This window comes from Gambusia affinis, linkage group LG06 (genome assembly GCF_019740435.1).
Source record: "Gambusia affinis linkage group LG06, SWU_Gaff_1.0, whole genome shotgun sequence".
Lineage (NCBI taxonomy): Eukaryota > Metazoa > Chordata > Actinopteri > Cyprinodontiformes > Poeciliidae > Gambusia > Gambusia affinis.
Window position 1 is genome coordinate 2,107,831 of NC_057873.1, and position 17,478 is coordinate 2,125,308.

The 17,478-nt window shown below is 45.4% G+C and overlaps 3 protein-coding genes across 4 annotated transcripts; all 3 read left to right on the forward strand.

Moving 5' to 3' along the window:
* Positions 1–274: 274 nt before the first annotated feature.
* LOC122832837 (sodium/potassium-transporting ATPase subunit beta-3-like) lies at positions 275–16,804 on the forward strand. Its single transcript, XM_044119972.1, has 8 exons — positions 275–837; positions 3,944–4,072; positions 5,024–5,122; positions 6,053–6,240; positions 6,912–6,962; positions 7,074–7,160; positions 8,299–10,700; positions 11,273–16,804. The coding sequence occupies exons 1-7, from the start codon at positions 525–527 to the stop codon at positions 8,464–8,466; spliced, it is 1,035 nt and encodes a 344-aa protein (XP_043975907.1). The 5' UTR covers positions 275–524; the 3' UTR covers positions 8,467–10,700; positions 11,273–16,804.
* On the forward strand, positions 11,458–16,804 carry LOC122832835. The gene is made up of 2 exons (XM_044119969.1): positions 11,458–14,048; positions 14,428–16,804. Exons 1-2 carry the CDS (start codon positions 13,973–13,975, stop codon positions 15,795–15,797), a joined length of 1,446 nt encoding a protein of 481 aa, XP_043975904.1. The 5' UTR covers positions 11,458–13,972; the 3' UTR covers positions 15,798–16,804.
* Positions 11,458–16,804, forward strand: LOC122832836. 2 transcript variants are annotated; one of them, XM_044119971.1, is made up of 3 exons: positions 11,458–11,647; positions 11,851–12,418; positions 12,506–16,804. In XM_044119971.1, the coding sequence occupies exons 1-3, from the start codon at positions 11,543–11,545 to the stop codon at positions 13,156–13,158; spliced, it is 1,326 nt and encodes a 441-aa protein (XP_043975906.1). In that variant the 5' UTR covers positions 11,458–11,542; the 3' UTR covers positions 13,159–16,804. The 2 variants fall into 2 exon arrangements, with proteins under 2 accessions (XP_043975906.1, XP_043975905.1); XM_044119970.1 differs by having other exon boundaries at positions 11,851–16,804.
* Positions 16,805–17,478: the final 674 nt, after the last annotated feature.

The following is a 17,478-nucleotide window of genomic DNA, read 5'->3' on the forward strand; positions in this document are numbered from 1 at the left end:
ATAACTTCAGATACAGTTTAATGTGATGTTGCATCATTTAGTCACACATTTGAAACAAACATATTATATTATATTATATATTATATAATATAATATAATATTATATTGTGAGTAATCCTGAGGACCAGACTGTAAAAATGTCTCCTCACACAAAAGGTCACGTGATTTAATTGGTGTTTAATTAATAAATTAAGTAAGTAATTAATTTAGTTAATTAATCAAACTGAACGTTCTCCTCTCAGCTTCTCTCTGACTCCATCACTAGAGACCCTCAGGACTCCGTAATGCGCATGCGCCGCGTTCTGCAGCAGTCCGTGCGCTGCCGTGTGTGGGTGAGTCAGCGCGCATTCTTTTACGTGCGCGCACGAGTGTGTGTGTGTGTGTGTGTGTGTGTGTGTGAGTGTGTGTGTGTGTGTGTGTGTATGTGTGCTGGGCTCCAGAGCGAGCATCGCTGACAGACCCAACGGATCGCTGCAAGCACAGATTAATTAGCCCGGTTCGGATCAGCCCGGCGCCGCAGCAGCATGTCGTCCGCCCCAGAAGCCCAGAACCAAGAACCGAACCAGGAGCCGCCGAAAGAGACGAACGCGGAGCAGAAACCGGAGGAGAAAGAGGCGCAGGAGGAGGAGAAGGATGCGGCGAAGGAGGAGGTGAAGGTGGAGGAAAAGGAGGAGAAAACAGAGGAGAAGAAGGAGGAGAAAAAGAAAGAGGAGGAAGAGGAGAAGGACAAGAAGAAGAAGAATGAGCAGAAAAAGGAGGAGAAGAAGGAATCATGGAAGGATTTCATCTACAACCCGCGGACCGGAGAGTTCCTGGGCCGAACCGCCAGCAGCTGGGGTAAGAGGCGGCCTGAGCCGCGCACCAGGCTCGGTTCTGATCGATTCAACCGAACCGAACCGAAGCTCGGCATGGTGTCTTCACTTATCAAACGTTCTGCTGCTGCTCAGTTCGGCACGAACCGAACTGAGCCAATATCCGGACAATAAAGAGTTAATGTTTAATAATGTCAAAGATGTGCAGATTATATTCACGGTACCGGATTAATGGACCAGTCCGGATTAATGATAAACCCGATCAGATTAATAAACCAGTTCAGCTCATTAAACCGGTCTAGAATATGAAACCCATCCAGATTATTAAACCAGATCAGACTCCCAGTAAAACCAGTTCAGCTCCTGACCTAAATGTTTCAACGTTGATCAAAATAAACTAAAATAAAATCTTTTCTGTATTTTTCTTTCCTCATAACCTTTTTACCAAAAATAATTATTTTACAATTTAATGAATTAATTCACAAACCCAAAGCTTTAATTTTCTAATATTTTATTTAGTTTCAATTAAAAGTGTGATGTTTTTCACAGAGGAAATAAAAAAAGTGAATTTATTTTCCTGCGATGAGTTTCATTTTGTTGCAGCTGCTTCCTGTCACCGTCCTCCATTAATGGAATTAAATTACAATAATAACACAAATACCCTCTTTATGCAGTTTTTGGTCCTAAAAATAATTTCCCTACAAATGAACGATCCGGAACATTTGTACGGGTCACAGAGTTCAGCAGCCGGAACCAATTAGTGCCCGGCGTTTGCCTGATATGGCAAGAACGACCGCCAGGGGGCAGCAGTGAGTAAAGGTCAAAACTCACCGGATCCAGTTTGGAATCCAATCTGACGGAAAATTTATTCAAATGATGAACGCAGCAATTAGAACGAGTTTAACGTCAAAAGAACTTCACAGATCGCTAGAGGATTCCTGCGACTGCGTGTCCGACAGGAAGGTCATGAGAGAAACAGGAAGTGAGAAAGTAAAGCGCAGCCGCGCTGGGAGAAAATACAAACAAATTTTTTGCAAAAACAGCATTTTAAGGGCTCAGAAGAAAATCACGAAAGAGTGACAGGTTGATCTTGTTCTAGCAGTTTTGAGGTTTTGGTTCATATTCTCTCCTGTGAGTCCGTTGGTCTGTAGAATCAGAATCTGAACGTCTGGAAAACATCAGATCGGCGCATGAAGAGTCGGACGCAACCACCTTGTCCTTAAAGCTGCAGAAACTTTAATAAATAAAATAGTTTTTACATATTTGTATTAACAAATTATGACAAAGGTAATCTCTAAGAAGATTGATCTCCTCTCTGAGCCACCGAAGAAAAACAACCAATCAGAGCCAGGAGGAGGGGCTTGGCGCTGTCAATCATCCATATGTATGCTAAATGTTAGCTTAAAGTGCTAATGGAGAAACAACATTAATTAACATTATGCTGGAACTTCAGATATCCAAGAACCAGTTCTGCCCCCTGGTGGCTGGTGTAGATATGAGCGCGACGTGTCTTTTCAAGGTCATCAACTTCTTACTAATAAACCAAAATATTAAGTCAGAAAACATATTTGCCTCCTTATAGGTAAAGAGAAAAATAAGCCTAAAAACGAACTGTTTAATTTCCAACTAACTGGCCGCTAACAAGAGGTCTTTTGAGTTTGGGCCCCATCTGTTCCGGTTCAGTCACATTGGAAGGTTTTCCAATATGATCAGCCGGTTTAAGACCAATAATTGATTGGTGTTCAATCATTTTGAAGACCAAACCTTTATTATTTAGAGCCAAACTTGAAACTGATTGATAAATTGGATTAACTGCGCAGTTCTAACTCTCACCTGAACGAAGTTTTAACCTGTTCCTGCTTCCAATCAGCTCACCTGAAATAAATTTAAACTGTTTCTGGTTTTAAGCCAATAGAAATCCTTCCTCCATCATTATCAGTTTGTTCCGTCAGACCTCAGTGTTTGTTCCTTGTCATCTGCTCTCTGCTGGAAACCACCAGATTTCTGGACTCTTTGTTTCAGCGGAAATGTTTAAAATTGGCCTCAGATTATTATTTTTGCTTCATCTGCTGCCTCTGTTGGTTTGACGGCCCAGTTTACTAATCAAACCCACTGACACCACATTTGCAGGCTCAGTCAGAGATGCCTGAACATTTACTGCATAACTGCTCCCTGAAGATGCATTGTTAAGCTGATATGTGCTGCTTCATGCATTATTCAAACAGACATTAATGCTGAGATATTTTACTAATGTGTCAGCAGTAAAATCTGCCATCAAATCAAATCGATTCTCAGTAAACCAGAGTTAAAAGTTTCTTTCAGCGGATAACGGCTGCAACGAGACACTGAAACTTAACTCAGCTCATAACTGAACACATTTAACATTCTATAAAAACATTCAATTATTTTCCTTTTTATTTCAAACATTTGAAATTAACTTTCTTCTTCATGAAAGGAAAACAAAACTGGATTTGCGTCAGATTTTAGCGGTTGGAGGATTTCTCTTTGGTTTTTAGCTAAAGATCAAAAACCATTTCTTCTGCCAGCGCTTGGCTAGCACGTTTGTTTTGATTGTATTTACCCAGAATGCCCTGCGCTGTAGTCCACTTCCTGCTTTTGCAGCTTCGTAAATTTTCTGCGGTCCGGGGAGGGAGGGGGGTGTGAGGGGTTATAAGGATCGAGACCGACACCGTTGTTTCTTACTCATTCTGCTGCATGTTGGAGCGCAAGACGTAACCGACAGCATCCGGTTTAGGATTTTCAAAATAAAAGCTCCTCCAGACTCAATACATAGAACGGACATATTTAATTATTTCTTGCGCAGCCCAGTACCAATTGGTCCACGGACCGGTACCGGGCTGCAGCCCGGTGGTTTGGGACCACTGCTCTAAAGTATCACAACATGAAAAATGAGAACGGATCTTTTAGGAGGGATTTTTTGAGGAGTCTATTCTTTTCTCAATCAACTGGATGTTTGTGCTCCTTTAATACTAAGTAAATAAAATAAATAAAGTCTTTATTGTCATTGTGCAGAGAACACAGGAGCAATGAAATTGGGGCTACTAACACTTTCACTTCCTGTTTGTTTATGCAGATGTAAACAAGGAAATGTTTGATTATTTTTCCTCTAGGTCTCATTTTCCTCTTCTACCTCATCTTTTATGGATTCCTGGCGGGAATGTTCATCCTCACCATCTGGGTGATGCTGCAGACGCTGGATGACGCCGTTCCTCGGCACCAGGACCTCCTGGCCTCTCCAGGTGACCCCACTGCCACTGCCAGCCACTGCAAGATGCTGCATGATGCTGCATAACACTGCATAATACTGCAAGATGCCGCAGGACGCTGCATAATGCTGCATGATATTGCATGATGCTCAAAGGCGTAGGTTTGGTCTAAGTTTTGGTGGGACCTTACAACTTACTGGCCCCCCCCCTTATTGATGTCTGTCGTCCTTTTCTCTTTTGGTCTCGGAGACTCATAATGAATATCAAACTCAGAAGGAGACGCGTTCACTTTCAGTATTATGGACCAAGCTTCCGTTCAGCGTGTGTCCAGCTGGCCGCCGCCTGTTGCAGCCAATCAAAGAACGTAGATCCACGTTCTTTGAGCCAATAGCGGCATGGGTCGTCATAGTTCATAACAGCAAATTTTAAAATGAATGCTACCACTGCGTAGTAAATATTGAAATATTAAACTAATCAATGTAGATTTTCGTTTATTTATTTTGTTTTTGTTAAAAAATACGTATGTTTTTTAAATTATTTTTTTATTAATATGGCAAAAATTGGTCGGGACTATTTTATATCCCTTGAATGACCGTCCATATCCAAACCTACGCCCATGATGCTGCTGCAATATGCTGCAGGATGCTATATGATACTGCATGATACTGCATAACGTTGTATGATGCTGCACTACGCTGCATAATAGTACATAACGCTGCATGATGCTGCAATATGCTGCAGGACGCTGAATAATGCTGCAGGATACTGAATAATGTTGCATGATGCTGCATAATGCTACATGAAACTGCAGCATGCTGCAGGATACTGCATGATGCTGCAATATGCCGGATGATGCTGCATAATGCTGCATGATACTACATAAGGCTTCGTAACGCTGCACGATGCTGCAGGACGCTGCATTATGCTGCATAAAGCTGCAGCTGTTCGCTCTGCCTCATGACTTCCTGCGTTGCTTCCTTTCAGGTCTGGTTTTTCGTCCTCATGCTGTTGAGATTTCCTACAATCGCTCAGATCCAACTAAATACAACCCGTACGTCCAGCAGCTGCACGACCTTCTGCAGCGTGAGTCAAACCATGTTTTAGAGCACATGTGTCAAACTCAAGGCACGGGGGCCAAATCCGACCCGCCAGAGACTTTTTTCGTGGCCCTTCAGCCTCCAGAGGGGACTCATAAAGAGAACCTTCAAGATAACAATTTTGTGCCTAGTGGTTCAGTCTTATGTGTTTTCCAGGCGCATTGTACCATTTTACAGCAGGACCAGGTAACTATGTTACTTTTATGACTCAAAGACATTTTGCTTCCTAATTTAATGCCTTGAAATTGGCCCCTGTCTCTTTAAGAACTCCCCCTCTTTCTGAAGCTCTGCCTTCATCCCAACATGGCTCCTCTACTAATCCATTTTTACCAGCGCTGCTCTGAGCAGCAGTTCCTATAATGAGCTCAGCAGTTCCACCAGGTGTTTGCTAATTGTTCCTGGCTAATCTGAAGGAGCTGAGTGGGGGAGGAGTAGCGCCTCGAAGGCGGGGCTAAGCCCACACAGGCGTTTTGGACATCTGAATGGCTATCATGGAGATTGAACAATTTCAAAAACATGCATGAAAAAATGAAAGCAAGACTGCAGGTGTATTTTTGATGAGGGAATAACATTATAACATGACTGAAAGATTAAAAAGGAGACACTACAGAAAAATCCCCCTTTAAATATTATTTAATCAATCAAATCAAAACATCGTTTAGACTAAAATGGTCACAAACATTGAGTTGAAGCGATGCTACCTCCTACCTGCAGGTGGCAGTATTTCTTACTTCTACCCTGCTGCCTCAGCCTGGCTTGATCTAAAGTTATACTATATGATCGATATGGAGAGGAGCAAAAAGTGAATTTCACTGAGAACATTCATAATCTTGATGAAAATGAGTTTGGCCCCCCAGGATGCCGCTTTCTATTAGTGCTGATGCTTTCACAATAAAAGCCTGTTTCCTGTTTGCAGAGTACAACGACAGCATCCAGGAGGGGAACGACTTGTGTCTGGTGGGCGAATACACGGACCAGGATGACCAGCCCAAGAAGAAGGTCTGCCAGTTCAAACGCAGCAATCTGCGGCAGTGCTCCGGTTTGCCGGACACCAGCTTCGGCTACGCCGAAGGCCAGCCCTGCGTTATCATTAAGCTGAACCGGGTCAGTACAGAACCAGCGTTGACTCAGGGTACTTTAATTGTTGTGTTTCTGTGAGGAGCTTTAATTCACTCAGATCACTTCAAAGGTCTCAGATTTTAACATGAAAATCAGCTTTTATTCCTGAATCAAGATAAAAACAAAGTCTAACCGTCTTTTCTCAGCAGAGGGCGCTGCGGCTATTTGTACAACTCGGTATTAGAGCCATTCTAAATAATTTAATGATGCGAGTAAAGTTTTAATAGGATAAAGTTATAATGTTAAAAGATTAAAGTCAATGGAGTCATATTATGACTTTATTTATGCATTATTATGACTATTTTAATATTAAGAAACTTTATTGCAGTATATTAATGACTTTATTCTCATACAACTTTATTCTTGTATTGTGACTTCATTTGTGTATTAATATAAATTTATTCTCGTAATTAAATTGAATTACTCTTTTTCCATCACATGCTTTAATGTTATTTTTTTCTCTTGGGATAAAAGGATTGTTCATGCAGCCTGAACTCCAGGAAAGACATAAAAATTATACAAATTGAATTTTTTTTGATAACCTGAAAAAAATATTAGAAGAAACTCGTCATTGTTTAGTTTATCACGGCGTTTCAGCCGTTACAGTGTGAGATTTCTAACAAATAAAAAAGCAATAACTCCATTTGTGTCTGCAGGTCATCGGACTGAAACCCGAAGGAGATCCTTACATCAACTGTACCGCCAAGGTAACAGCCTAACATCAATCCCATCATGCACCTGTGAAGGTTTTTGTGTGTAGATGTTTAGTGTCTGCTGTGAATGAGCACAGAAACAGAATCAGTCTGTGTTTTCTGCAGAGAAACACCCCACTGCAGATGATTTACTTCCCTCCTGAAGGCCGTCTGGATAAGATGTTTTTCCCGTATTACGGAAAGATCGCTCACGTGAGTAAAGGCTGTTTGTTTCTCACACGCACAGAGGAACCAAAAACAATCATAGAAATCTAAATCCATGACTTCATGACCCTAGATTATTTATTTTGCACCATTTTTCAGAAACTTTTCAGAAAAAAAAAAATCTCATTGGGTTCAAAAGTCTTTCTTGTAATACCCGCAGTGGCCACATGATGTCGCCACTGTCAACTCCTAAAGCTTTTCTGAGACAGTGAAGATATTTTATTATGTTGTTACAGTTTAATGAAATGATTTGCACTTTATAATGCACTATTTTAGTAAAAATATTGAGGTACTTGCCTTCATGTGTACATGATCCATTTTTGATCAAAAAGTTTTAATGTGACGTTGGAAATAACTTCAGATCTAATCAGAAGGTTTCCATAAGGTTATAGGGTCTGTTTTTAGGGATTTTCACTTTTCTTCCAGAAGGCTATTTGTGAGGTCGGACACTGATGTTGGACAAATGGATTTGGGTCGTAGAAAAGAAAAACATTTTTGTATTACTTTCGGTTGTTTGCTGGAAGGGAAAAAAGGCATAAATGTTTGTTTCTATTTGCAAGATAAGATCAACATAAGATCTTTTGTTTTTTAAATTAAAATATCACAACAACCACATATTAAAGAACATTATCTTAGATAAAAAAGAAAATAATGATGTGATATTTTCTTGGAACTTCTTTAGTTTTCCAGGGAGAGCTACAGCGCCCTCTAGCGCTGCCACTGCCACAAACAAAGTAGGGAAGAAAAAGTCCACATCAGCAGAGAGCCATCCAGAAGTTAGGAAGAACAAGGATTAACTGGCTGTAGTTCAACTTGAAAGAAAGTTTTGATTGTTGGTCAGGAGATAAAATATTTTCACGTTTTACAGAAACTTTTGGACGTGAATGAAAATATTTACCCAGAAAAACCTGCTGGTTTTAAACCCGACATCATCAGAAAGAGACAAAAAGAGCTAAACTTGTTTTACTAGACAGATTTTTGCACCTTAAATCAAAATAAACTTGATAAAATGTGCCATCCGTGTTTTGTTTAGCTGATTCTGTCCTCACATGTCAGATTGCTGGTGCTGCCGGATCGGTGGGATCCGAACCAGAACATTTACCTCTGACTCCGCTTGTGTCTGCAGCCGGATTACGTCCAGCCGCTGGTGGCCGTCAAGCTGCTGCTAACGAAGGAGGACTACAACGTGGAGCAGACGGTGGAATGTAAAGTGGAGGGATCCAACCTGCGCAACAGCGACGAGCGGGACAAGTATCTGGGTCGGGTCACTTTCCGGGTCAAAGTGTTTCAGTAAACACTTGGTGCAATTTTACACTGAAACTAATTTTAAATTCAGGAAACTTTTAGCCCAGACCTGATCTACTCCTACAAGTCTGAATCAACTGGATCCAACAATCAAATCTGGACCGCTGAGGTTTAACGACACACTGCCAGAACCTCCGCAGCATCCTCGTGGTTCAGCCCAGTTTGACAGATAGCTCACCCGTTTCTGTTTTGCGTAGCTCAAAGAAGAAGAGCTGCGGTGGATCCTGTTGAGGCGCTGGGAGCAGATCAGGTCTGAGGTGGAAGCATGTGAGCCCAGAGCACATTAGTGTGTTGTTTTTAGACTTTTCTATGTTAGTGAGATCATTAAAAAGTAATCTGATTCCTATCGTGAGTCGCAGGGCAGCGCAGCAGAGTCTGTCTGAGATAGCAAACATTTCGGTCCCCGTTTCATTAAAAGTCACATGGTCTAAAATCATAGAATACTGCAGTATTTTCCATAATTCTGACCGGGATGTTCTGGTTCTGCAACAGCTGAAACAAATAATTCATACATACAGTAGGAAAGTGCCACTTCTTAGCAACTTTCTTCAGTTAAAGTCTCAGACTGAACATTAATATTACTAATCCATAGGAATAACAATAATTGTGTTCCTAACCAGTGAATAAAAAACTTGGTTTAGAGTCGGGTGTGGAAAGCAAGCCACCTCGATTCAGGTTAGCAGGTCAGCAGAAACGGTGCTACAGGATGAACCCAGTCCTGAGTTATTGCAGCTGATGCTAACGCTGATTGCTAACGGACAGTGTCAGATTGTGATCTGGTTTTCTTGGAGTTGAGTTGTTTGAATACAACCCAGTGCAGTTGGTAGTCTAAACCTGACCCTTATCTGACAAAATGAATTTAGAGGAAGCTAAGCATGCTAAATATTTTTAAGGTTAGCTAAAGCAGTAAAGTGCTAAACAAACAATTTGGTCCCATATTAACATGTTAGCGGAAGAATGGAAGTGATAAAAGGCTTCATCCAACCACTAACCACGAGTGACAGGAAAAGTTGTGTTCTTGTTGAGAATTTCCCCAAAAATTGTGAAAACATGTTAAAATTCTGCCAGTGTCTGAAAACTTATGAGCTCAACTTTAACTTCAGCAGGCAGATAAACAAGAATCCTAACAAAAAGAAGAAAAAAGACTTTGGCAAGACTTCAGTAGGTTAGCCTGCCTGAAGGAATCTGCTTGTTGGACCAGGGTTCAAATACCGGACGAGCCCCCAATTACTGCCAGCTTAGCTCAGGCCATGAAGGGAACTGGTACTGACACTAGGTGACACTAATTAGTTTATGTTAAAATGAAACATCAGATGTTGTCACTTGTTTACATGTGCAGATTTCTGAAGATGGGAACAGAAAACTAGTGAATTAAATCAGTCATGAAGACAAAGACCTAAGAGAGGGCAACTCCAGAGCCAAACGATTTCCAGCCAGCTGTTGGATCACAGATGGGAAATAAATATCCCACTTCCAGGATCCTATTGGCTCATTCAGACTAATAGTGACACTATATTTATGAATAATAGCTACCAAAAAGTATTTAGTGACCAATTAAAAAGTGACTTCCACTGCGCTGCCCTTCCCCCATCCATGGAAAATTTAGCAAAAGAAAGATTTAAACCTAATACAGTTATTATTTTAGCAGATTTTATTATTTATCTATTTATTTCTCTGATGTGTGAGATCATATTCATCAAGTGTAATGTTTTTGTTCAGTTTTTCAGCCTGTACAGTTTTTAAAATGTGAACTACGTGTGACTGTAATGAGTTTTTCTGTGACCATCAAACACCATGAAACCTATCAGCAGAGTTGCAATTAGAGAAAAGCTGTTATGGCATCACTGCTGTTTAAATGTGCTGTGAAATCTTTTGTTTTCTTCACAATAACAGAGAAATCGCTACGAAAAACATAGAATGACCTACAATGATGTTGCTGAAAAATAAACTGAGTAAAATGATGAATCAACTCTGCTCTAAATAAATTATACATCTTCTAAAATGTGCTCCCTCGTCCTTTATCTTTATCACTAAGGAGTCTCAACAATCTTCAAAGTTGTGCGATGATTTATTTGGATTATCAGCTACTTACTCTGCTGGATTCCTGGGAATGAAAAAGGGGCGGAGCCTCACAGAGACACTAGTCAGGTAGAAAAACACTTCATTTGTTTCGACTTCATTTTGATGGGATGGCGGAGAAGAAAGAAAGATGAACTGATTCAGGTAAGAGTTACTTCTTGTTTTTTTTTTCAGTCTTAAGGACTTCAGTTCATATATTGATCTAAAACTGATTGTATATCTTTTGGGCCAGTCAGAATCCAGATCAGCTTTAAGTCTCAATGTTTTGATTTGCTCTTTAGTTCAGGTCTTTGTCAGCTGGAGATCTGACTGACGAAGAAAATGTGGAAATTAAAACTTCAGAGACAAAACAGATTGATGCACATTTCACAATTATCACAAACTGAATATGGTGAAAAAGACTTTTCACATTTCTATGAGGATTAACTTAAACCAGGAGACAAAGAAAACGAAAGTTAAGAATATTTCTCCCTGGACAGACCAGTTTATCTTGATTTTTGAATAATGAGATCACTGAAGGTTAGATAAACACCGAGGCTAAAGGAATGTGCTTTGATCTCTGCTCTGAAACAGGAACAGGTTCTGGTTGACTGGGAGTTTTTATGGGTAAAACAAAAAGTTAAAACTTAAAATCATTAACTGATTCAGTACAAAACAAAATTCAGGTGTGAAAGTGACATTAATTTCTTGTCATGCTATTCAACTCCCACTGTAAGGCGTCAGAAAAGAGTCCCGGGTGATGGTGCCGCGAGCAGCTCTCATCGGTCGATGGTGCCGCAATCAGCTCTTAGACCCCGAAGCTCCTCTCACCTACTCTGCCGGAGAAGAAGAGTCCCGACTGATGGTGCCGCGAGCTGCTCTCATCCCCTGAAGATCCTCTCACCTCAGACGCACGAGAAGAAGAGTCCTGAGTTATGGTGTCACAAGCAGCTCTCATTCCCAAAGCTGCTCTCACCTCAGATGCAGGAGAAGAAGAGTCCTGAGTGATGGTGCTGCGAGCTGCTCTCATCGGTCGATGGTGCAAAAAGCAGCTCTCATCCCCCGAAGCTCCTCTCACCTCCTGCGCAGGAGAAGAAGAGTCCCGAGTGATGGTGCCGCGAGCAGCTCTCATCCCCCGAAGATCCTCTCACCTCAGACGCACGAGAAGAAGAGTCCTGAGTTATGGTGTCACAAGCAGCTCTCATTCCCAAAGCTGCTATCACCTCAGATGCAGGAGAAGAAGAGTCCCGAGTGATGGTGCTGTAAGCAGCTCTCATCGGTCGATGGTGCTGTAAGCAGCTCTCATCGGTCGATGGTGCCGCGAGCAGCTCTCATCGGTCGATGGTGCCGCAAGCAGCTCTCATCCCCCGAAGCTCCTCTCACCTCCTGCGCAGGAGAAGAAGAGTCCCGAGTGATGGTGCCGCGAGCAGCTCTCATCGGTCGATGGTGCAACAAGCAGCTCTCATCCCCCGAAGCTCCTCTCACCTCCTGCGCAGGAGAAGAAGAGTCCCGAGTGATGGTGCCGCGAGCAGCTCTCATCGGTCGATGGTGCAACAAGCAGCTCTCATCCCCCGAAGCTCCTCTCACCTCCTGCGCAGGAGAAGAAGAGTCCCGAGTGATGGTGCCGCGAGCAGCTCTCATCGGTCGATGGTGCTGTAAGCAGCTCTCATCGGTCGATGGTGCCGGAAGCAGCTCTCATCCCCCAAAGCTCCTCTCACCTCTTGCGCAGGAGAAGAAGAGTCCTGATTTATGGTGTTGCGAGCAGCTCTCATCCCCCACAGCTGCTCTCACCTCCTGCGCAGGAGAAGAAGAGTCCCGAGTGATGGTGCCGCGAGCAGCTCTCATCGGTCGATGGTGCCGCAAGCAGCTCTCATCGGTCGATGGTGCCGCAAGCAGCTCTCATCGGTCGATGGTGCCGCAAGCAGCTCTCATCGGTCGATGGTGCCGCAAGCAGCTCTCATCGATCGATGGTGCCGCAAGCAGCTCTCATCCCCCAAAGCTCCTCTCACCTCTTGCGCAGGAGAAGAAGAGTCCTGAGTTATGGTGCCGCGAGCAGCTCTCATCGGTCGATGGTGCCGCGAGCAGCTCTCATCGGTCGATGGTGCCGCAAGCAGCTCTCATCGGTCGATGGTGCCGCAAGCAGCTCTCATCGGTCCATGGTGCCGCAAGCAGCTCTCATCCCCCAAAGCTCCTCTCACCTCTTGCGCAGGAGAAGAAGAGTCCTGAGTTATGGTGCCGCGAGCTGCTCTCATCGGTCGATGGTGCCGCGAGCAGCTCTCATCGGTCAATGGTGCCGCAAGCAGCTCTCATCCCCCAAAGCTCCTCTCACCTCTTGCGCAGGAGAAGAAGAGTCCTGAGTTATGGTGCCGCGAGCTGCTCTCATCGGTCGATGGTGCAACAAGCAGCTCTCATCCCCCGAAGCTCCTCTCACCTCCTGCGCAGGAGAAAAAAAGTCCCGAGTGATGGTGCCGCGAGCAGCTCTCATCGGTCGATGGTGCCGCGAGCAGCTCTCATACCCCGAAGATCCTCTCACCTCAGACGCACGAGAAGAAGAATCCTGAGTTATGGTGTCACGAGCAGCTCTCATCCCCAAAGCTGCTCTCACCTCAGATGCAGGAGATGAAGAGTCCCGAGTGATGGTGCCGCGAGCTGCTCTCATCGGTCGATGGTGCAACAAGCAGCTCTCATCCCCCAAAGCTCCTCTCACCTCTTGCGCAGGAGAAGAAGAGTCCTGAGTTATGGTGTTGCGAGCAGCTCTCATCCCCCACAGCTGCTCTCACCTCCTGCGCAGGAGAAGAAGAGTCCCGAGTGATGGTGCCGCGAGCAGCTCTCATCCCCCGAAGCTCATCTCTCCTCCTGCGCAGGAGAAGAAGAGTCCCGAGTGATGGTGCTGTGAGCAGCTCTCATCGGTCGATGGTGCCTCAAACAGCTCTCATCCCCCGAAGCTCATCTCACCTCCTGCGCAGGAGAAGAAGAGTCCCGAGTGATGGTGCTGTGAGCAGCTCTCATCGGTCGATGGTGCCGCAAGCAGCTCTCATCCCCCGAAGCTCCTCTCACCTCCTGCGCAGGAGAAGAAGAGTCCTGAGTTATGGTGCCGCAAGCAGCTCTCATCCCCCGAAGCTCCTCTCACCTCCTGCGCAGGAGAAGAAGAGTCCCGAGTGATGGTGCCGCGAGCAGCTCTCATCGGTCGATGGTGCAACAAGCAGCTCTCATCCCCGAAGCTCCTCTCACCTCCTGCGCAGGAGAAGAAGAGTCCCGAGTGATGGTGCTGTGAGCAGCTCTCATCGGTCGATGGTGCCGCAAGCAGCTCTCATCCCCCGAAGCTCCTCTCACCTCCTGCGCAGGAGAAGAAGAGTCCTGAGTTATGGTGCCGCAAGCAGCTCTCATCCCCCAAAGCTCCTCTCACCTCTTGCGCAGGAGAAGAAGAGTCCTGAGTTATGGTGTTGCGAGCAGCTCTCATCCCCCACAGCTGCTCTCACCTCCTGCGCAGGAGAAGAAGAGTCCCGAGTGATGGTGCCGCGAGCAGCTCTCATCCCCCGAAGCTCATCTCTCCTCCTGCGCAGGAGAAGAAGAGTCCCGAGTGATGGTGCTGTGAGCAGCTCTCATCGGTCGATGGTGCCTCAAACAGCTCTCATCCCCCGAAGCTCATCTCACCTCCTGCGCAGGAGAAGAAGAGTCCCGAGTGATGGTGCTGTGAGCAGCTCTCATCGGTCGATGGTGCCGCAAGCAGCTCTCATCCCCCGAAGCTCCTCTCACCTCCTGCGCAGGAGAAGAAGAGTCCTGAGTTATGGTGCCGCAAGCAGCTCTCATCCCCCAAAGCTCCTCTCACCTCCTGCGCAGGAGAAGAAGAGTCCCGAGTGATGGTGCCGCGAGCTGCTCTCATCGGTCGATGGTGCCGCGAGCAGCTCTCATCGGTCGATGGTGCCGCGAGCAGCTCTCATCCCCCGAAGATCCTCTCACCTCAGACGCACGAGAAGAAGAGTCCTGAGTTATGGTGTCACAAGCAGCTCTCATTCCCAAAGCTGCTGTCACCTCAGATGCAGGAGAAGAAGAGTCCTGAGTGATGGTGCTGTGAGCAGCTCTCATCGGTCGATGGTGCCGCAAGCAGCTCTCATCCCCCGAAGCTCCTCTCACCTCCTGCGCAGGAGAAGAAGAGTCCCGAGTGATGGTGCCGCAAGCTGCTCTCATCGGTCGATGGTGCCGCAAGCAGCTCTCATCCCCCAAAGCTCCTCTCACCTCTTGCGCAGGAGAAGAAGAGTCCCGAGTGATGGTGCCGCGAGCAGCTCTCATCGGTCGATGGTGCCGCGAGCAGCTCTCATCCCCCGAAGTTCCTCTCACCTCAGATGCAGGAGAAGAAGAGTCCTGAGTGATGGTGCCACGAGCAGCTCTCATCGGTCGATGGTGCAACAAGCAGCTCTCATCCCCCGAAGCTCCTGTCACCTCTTGCGCAGGAGAAGAAGAGTCCCGAGTGATGGTGCCACGAGCTCCTCTCATCGGTCAATGGTGCCGCAAGCAGCTCTCATCCCCCGAAGCTCCTCTCACCTCCTGCGCAGGAGAAGAAGAGTCCCGAGTGATGGTGCCGCGAGCTGCTCTCATCGGTCGATGGTGCCGCAAGCAGCTCTCATCCCCCAAAACTCCTCTCACCTCTTGCGCAGGAGACGAAGAGTCCTGAGTGATGGTGCCACGAGCAGCTCTCATCGGTCGATGGTGCAACAAGCAGCTCTCATCCCCCGAAGCTCCTGTCACCTCCTGCGCAGGAGAAGAAGAGTCCCGAGTGATGGTGCCGCGAGCTCCTCTCATCGGTCAATGGTGCCGCAAGCAGCTCTCATCCCCCGAAGCTCCTCTCACCTCCTGCGCAGGAGAAGAAGAGTCCCGAGTGATGGTGCCGCGAGCTGCTCTCATCGGTCGATGGTGCCGCAAGCAGCTCTCATCCCCCGAAGCTCCTCTCACCTCCTGCGCAGGAGAAGAAGAGTCCCGAGTGATGGTGCCGCGAGCTGCTCTCATCGGTCGATGGTGCCGCAAGCAGCTCTCATCCCCCAAAACTCCTCTCACCTCTTGCGCAGGAGAAGAAGAGTCCCGAGTGATGGTGCCACGAGCTCCTCTCATCGGTCAATGGTGCCGCAAGCAGCTCTCATCCCCCGAAGCTCCTCTCACCTCCTGCGCAGGAGAAGAAGAGTCCCGAGTGATGGTGCCGCGAGCTGCTCTCATCGGTCGATGGTGCCGCAAGCAGCTCTCATCCCCCAAAGCTGCTCTCACCTCTGATGCAGGAGAAGAAGAGTCCTGAGTGATGGTGCCGCATGCAGCTCTCATCCCCCGAAGCTCCTCTGACCTCTTACGCAGGAGAAGAAGAGTCACGAGTGATGGTGCCGCGAGCAGCTCTCATCGGTCGATGGTGCAACAAGCAGCTCTCATCCCCCGAAACTCCTCTCACCTCCTGCGCAGGAGAAGAAGAGTCCCGAGTGATGGCGCCGCGAGCAGCTCTCATCGGTCGATGGTGCAACAAGCAGCTTTCATCCCCCGAAGATCCTCTGACCTCAGACGCAGGAGAAGAACGGTCCCGAGTGATGGTGCCACGAGCTGCTCTCATCCCCTGAAGCGCCTCCCACCGCCTATTTAAGAGAAGAAGAGTACCTAGTTATGTTACCCTAAGCAGCGTTAATTGTTCACTCAATTCCAATATTGCCACATTGTTTCTGCAACTCAAGGACAGAGATGCTGCTGCACTACAGTGTATCTGAGAATCATTTTGTTGTTCTAATTTCAATCTCCCTCTGAGCTGTGCTCAGTCCTTCCATGTTTTTACCAATGTGTTGTTGGGGATCATTTAATGTGCCCTGACTGACTTCTATTAGTGCCTGAAGGCGGTCGCCTGTGGAGGAGGGGCCATAGGATAATTTTTTCCCTCTATATAAAATAAATCTTATACAGGTCAAAAGAGGGTTTTTCGATCCTATACTAATAGAACTCTTGATAATGGGAACGCATTGACCTTTGGGTGATTCACTGTTATTTAATCTCATCAATCGTCTTTTCAACCAAAGTGCTGGAAAAATCTCACACTTAGCCACATATAGACAGATTGAGTTGTTGTAAACAGTCGTGTAGGATTCAAGAGTACTATGTCATATATCTGTGAACTCTAAACAGACTTCAAATGACACACTTTTATAAAACATGTCCCGTTTTGTATGAAATGTTGGGGTTTTCTTTGAATTTTCTGATTGTGACTATAATGTTGATGTGAAAATAAACCTCCCACACTGACCTGATAATTTGTTGTGATAATTTGGCCTGAGCAGGTAAAGCACTGCAGCAACCTTTTTTAAAATGTTTTTTTTTTTTCTTGACACAAAACAAGTGCCATTTTGGAGGGTGAAACATATTTGAAAACACACCAAACTTTTCCCAGAATTATTGACTGACTGAAGTTTAGGTATTTTAGTGGAATTCAAAATGGCTGTGTCCAAACAGCTCTACGGCTCCCCCTATTGTGAAAAAAGCAAAATGGTGAATCACAGAGAGATGAAAATTACTGTAGGTAATACTCACTGAAGCGCCAAAAAAAGTCTGCTGGAGGAATGCCTAAACCCAACAGGAGGTCAGCTGTTTTGGGCCCATTGGTGATTTTTGGACATTTTTGACTTTTTAAACATGTTAAACTTTAACAAACTCCTCCCAGGTATTTTGAGCTATCATCTTTATACTCAATTGAGGATCAAATGTTATCAAAAATGTGAGTTTTCATGAATGTTAAAGGGAGGAAAGGGCAATCCTCATAGTTTACCTTCTCTCCAAAAATGTCAAAACCTTTACCTTTCACGTTCACCTCCTTTTATTCTGAGGCAGCTGGTGCCAATGAGAGGTTCAGTGACAATTACCCCTTACACTGACCAAAATTAAGTTATACATGTTCTATAAAATTGCTGAACATTTAAATTTAAGA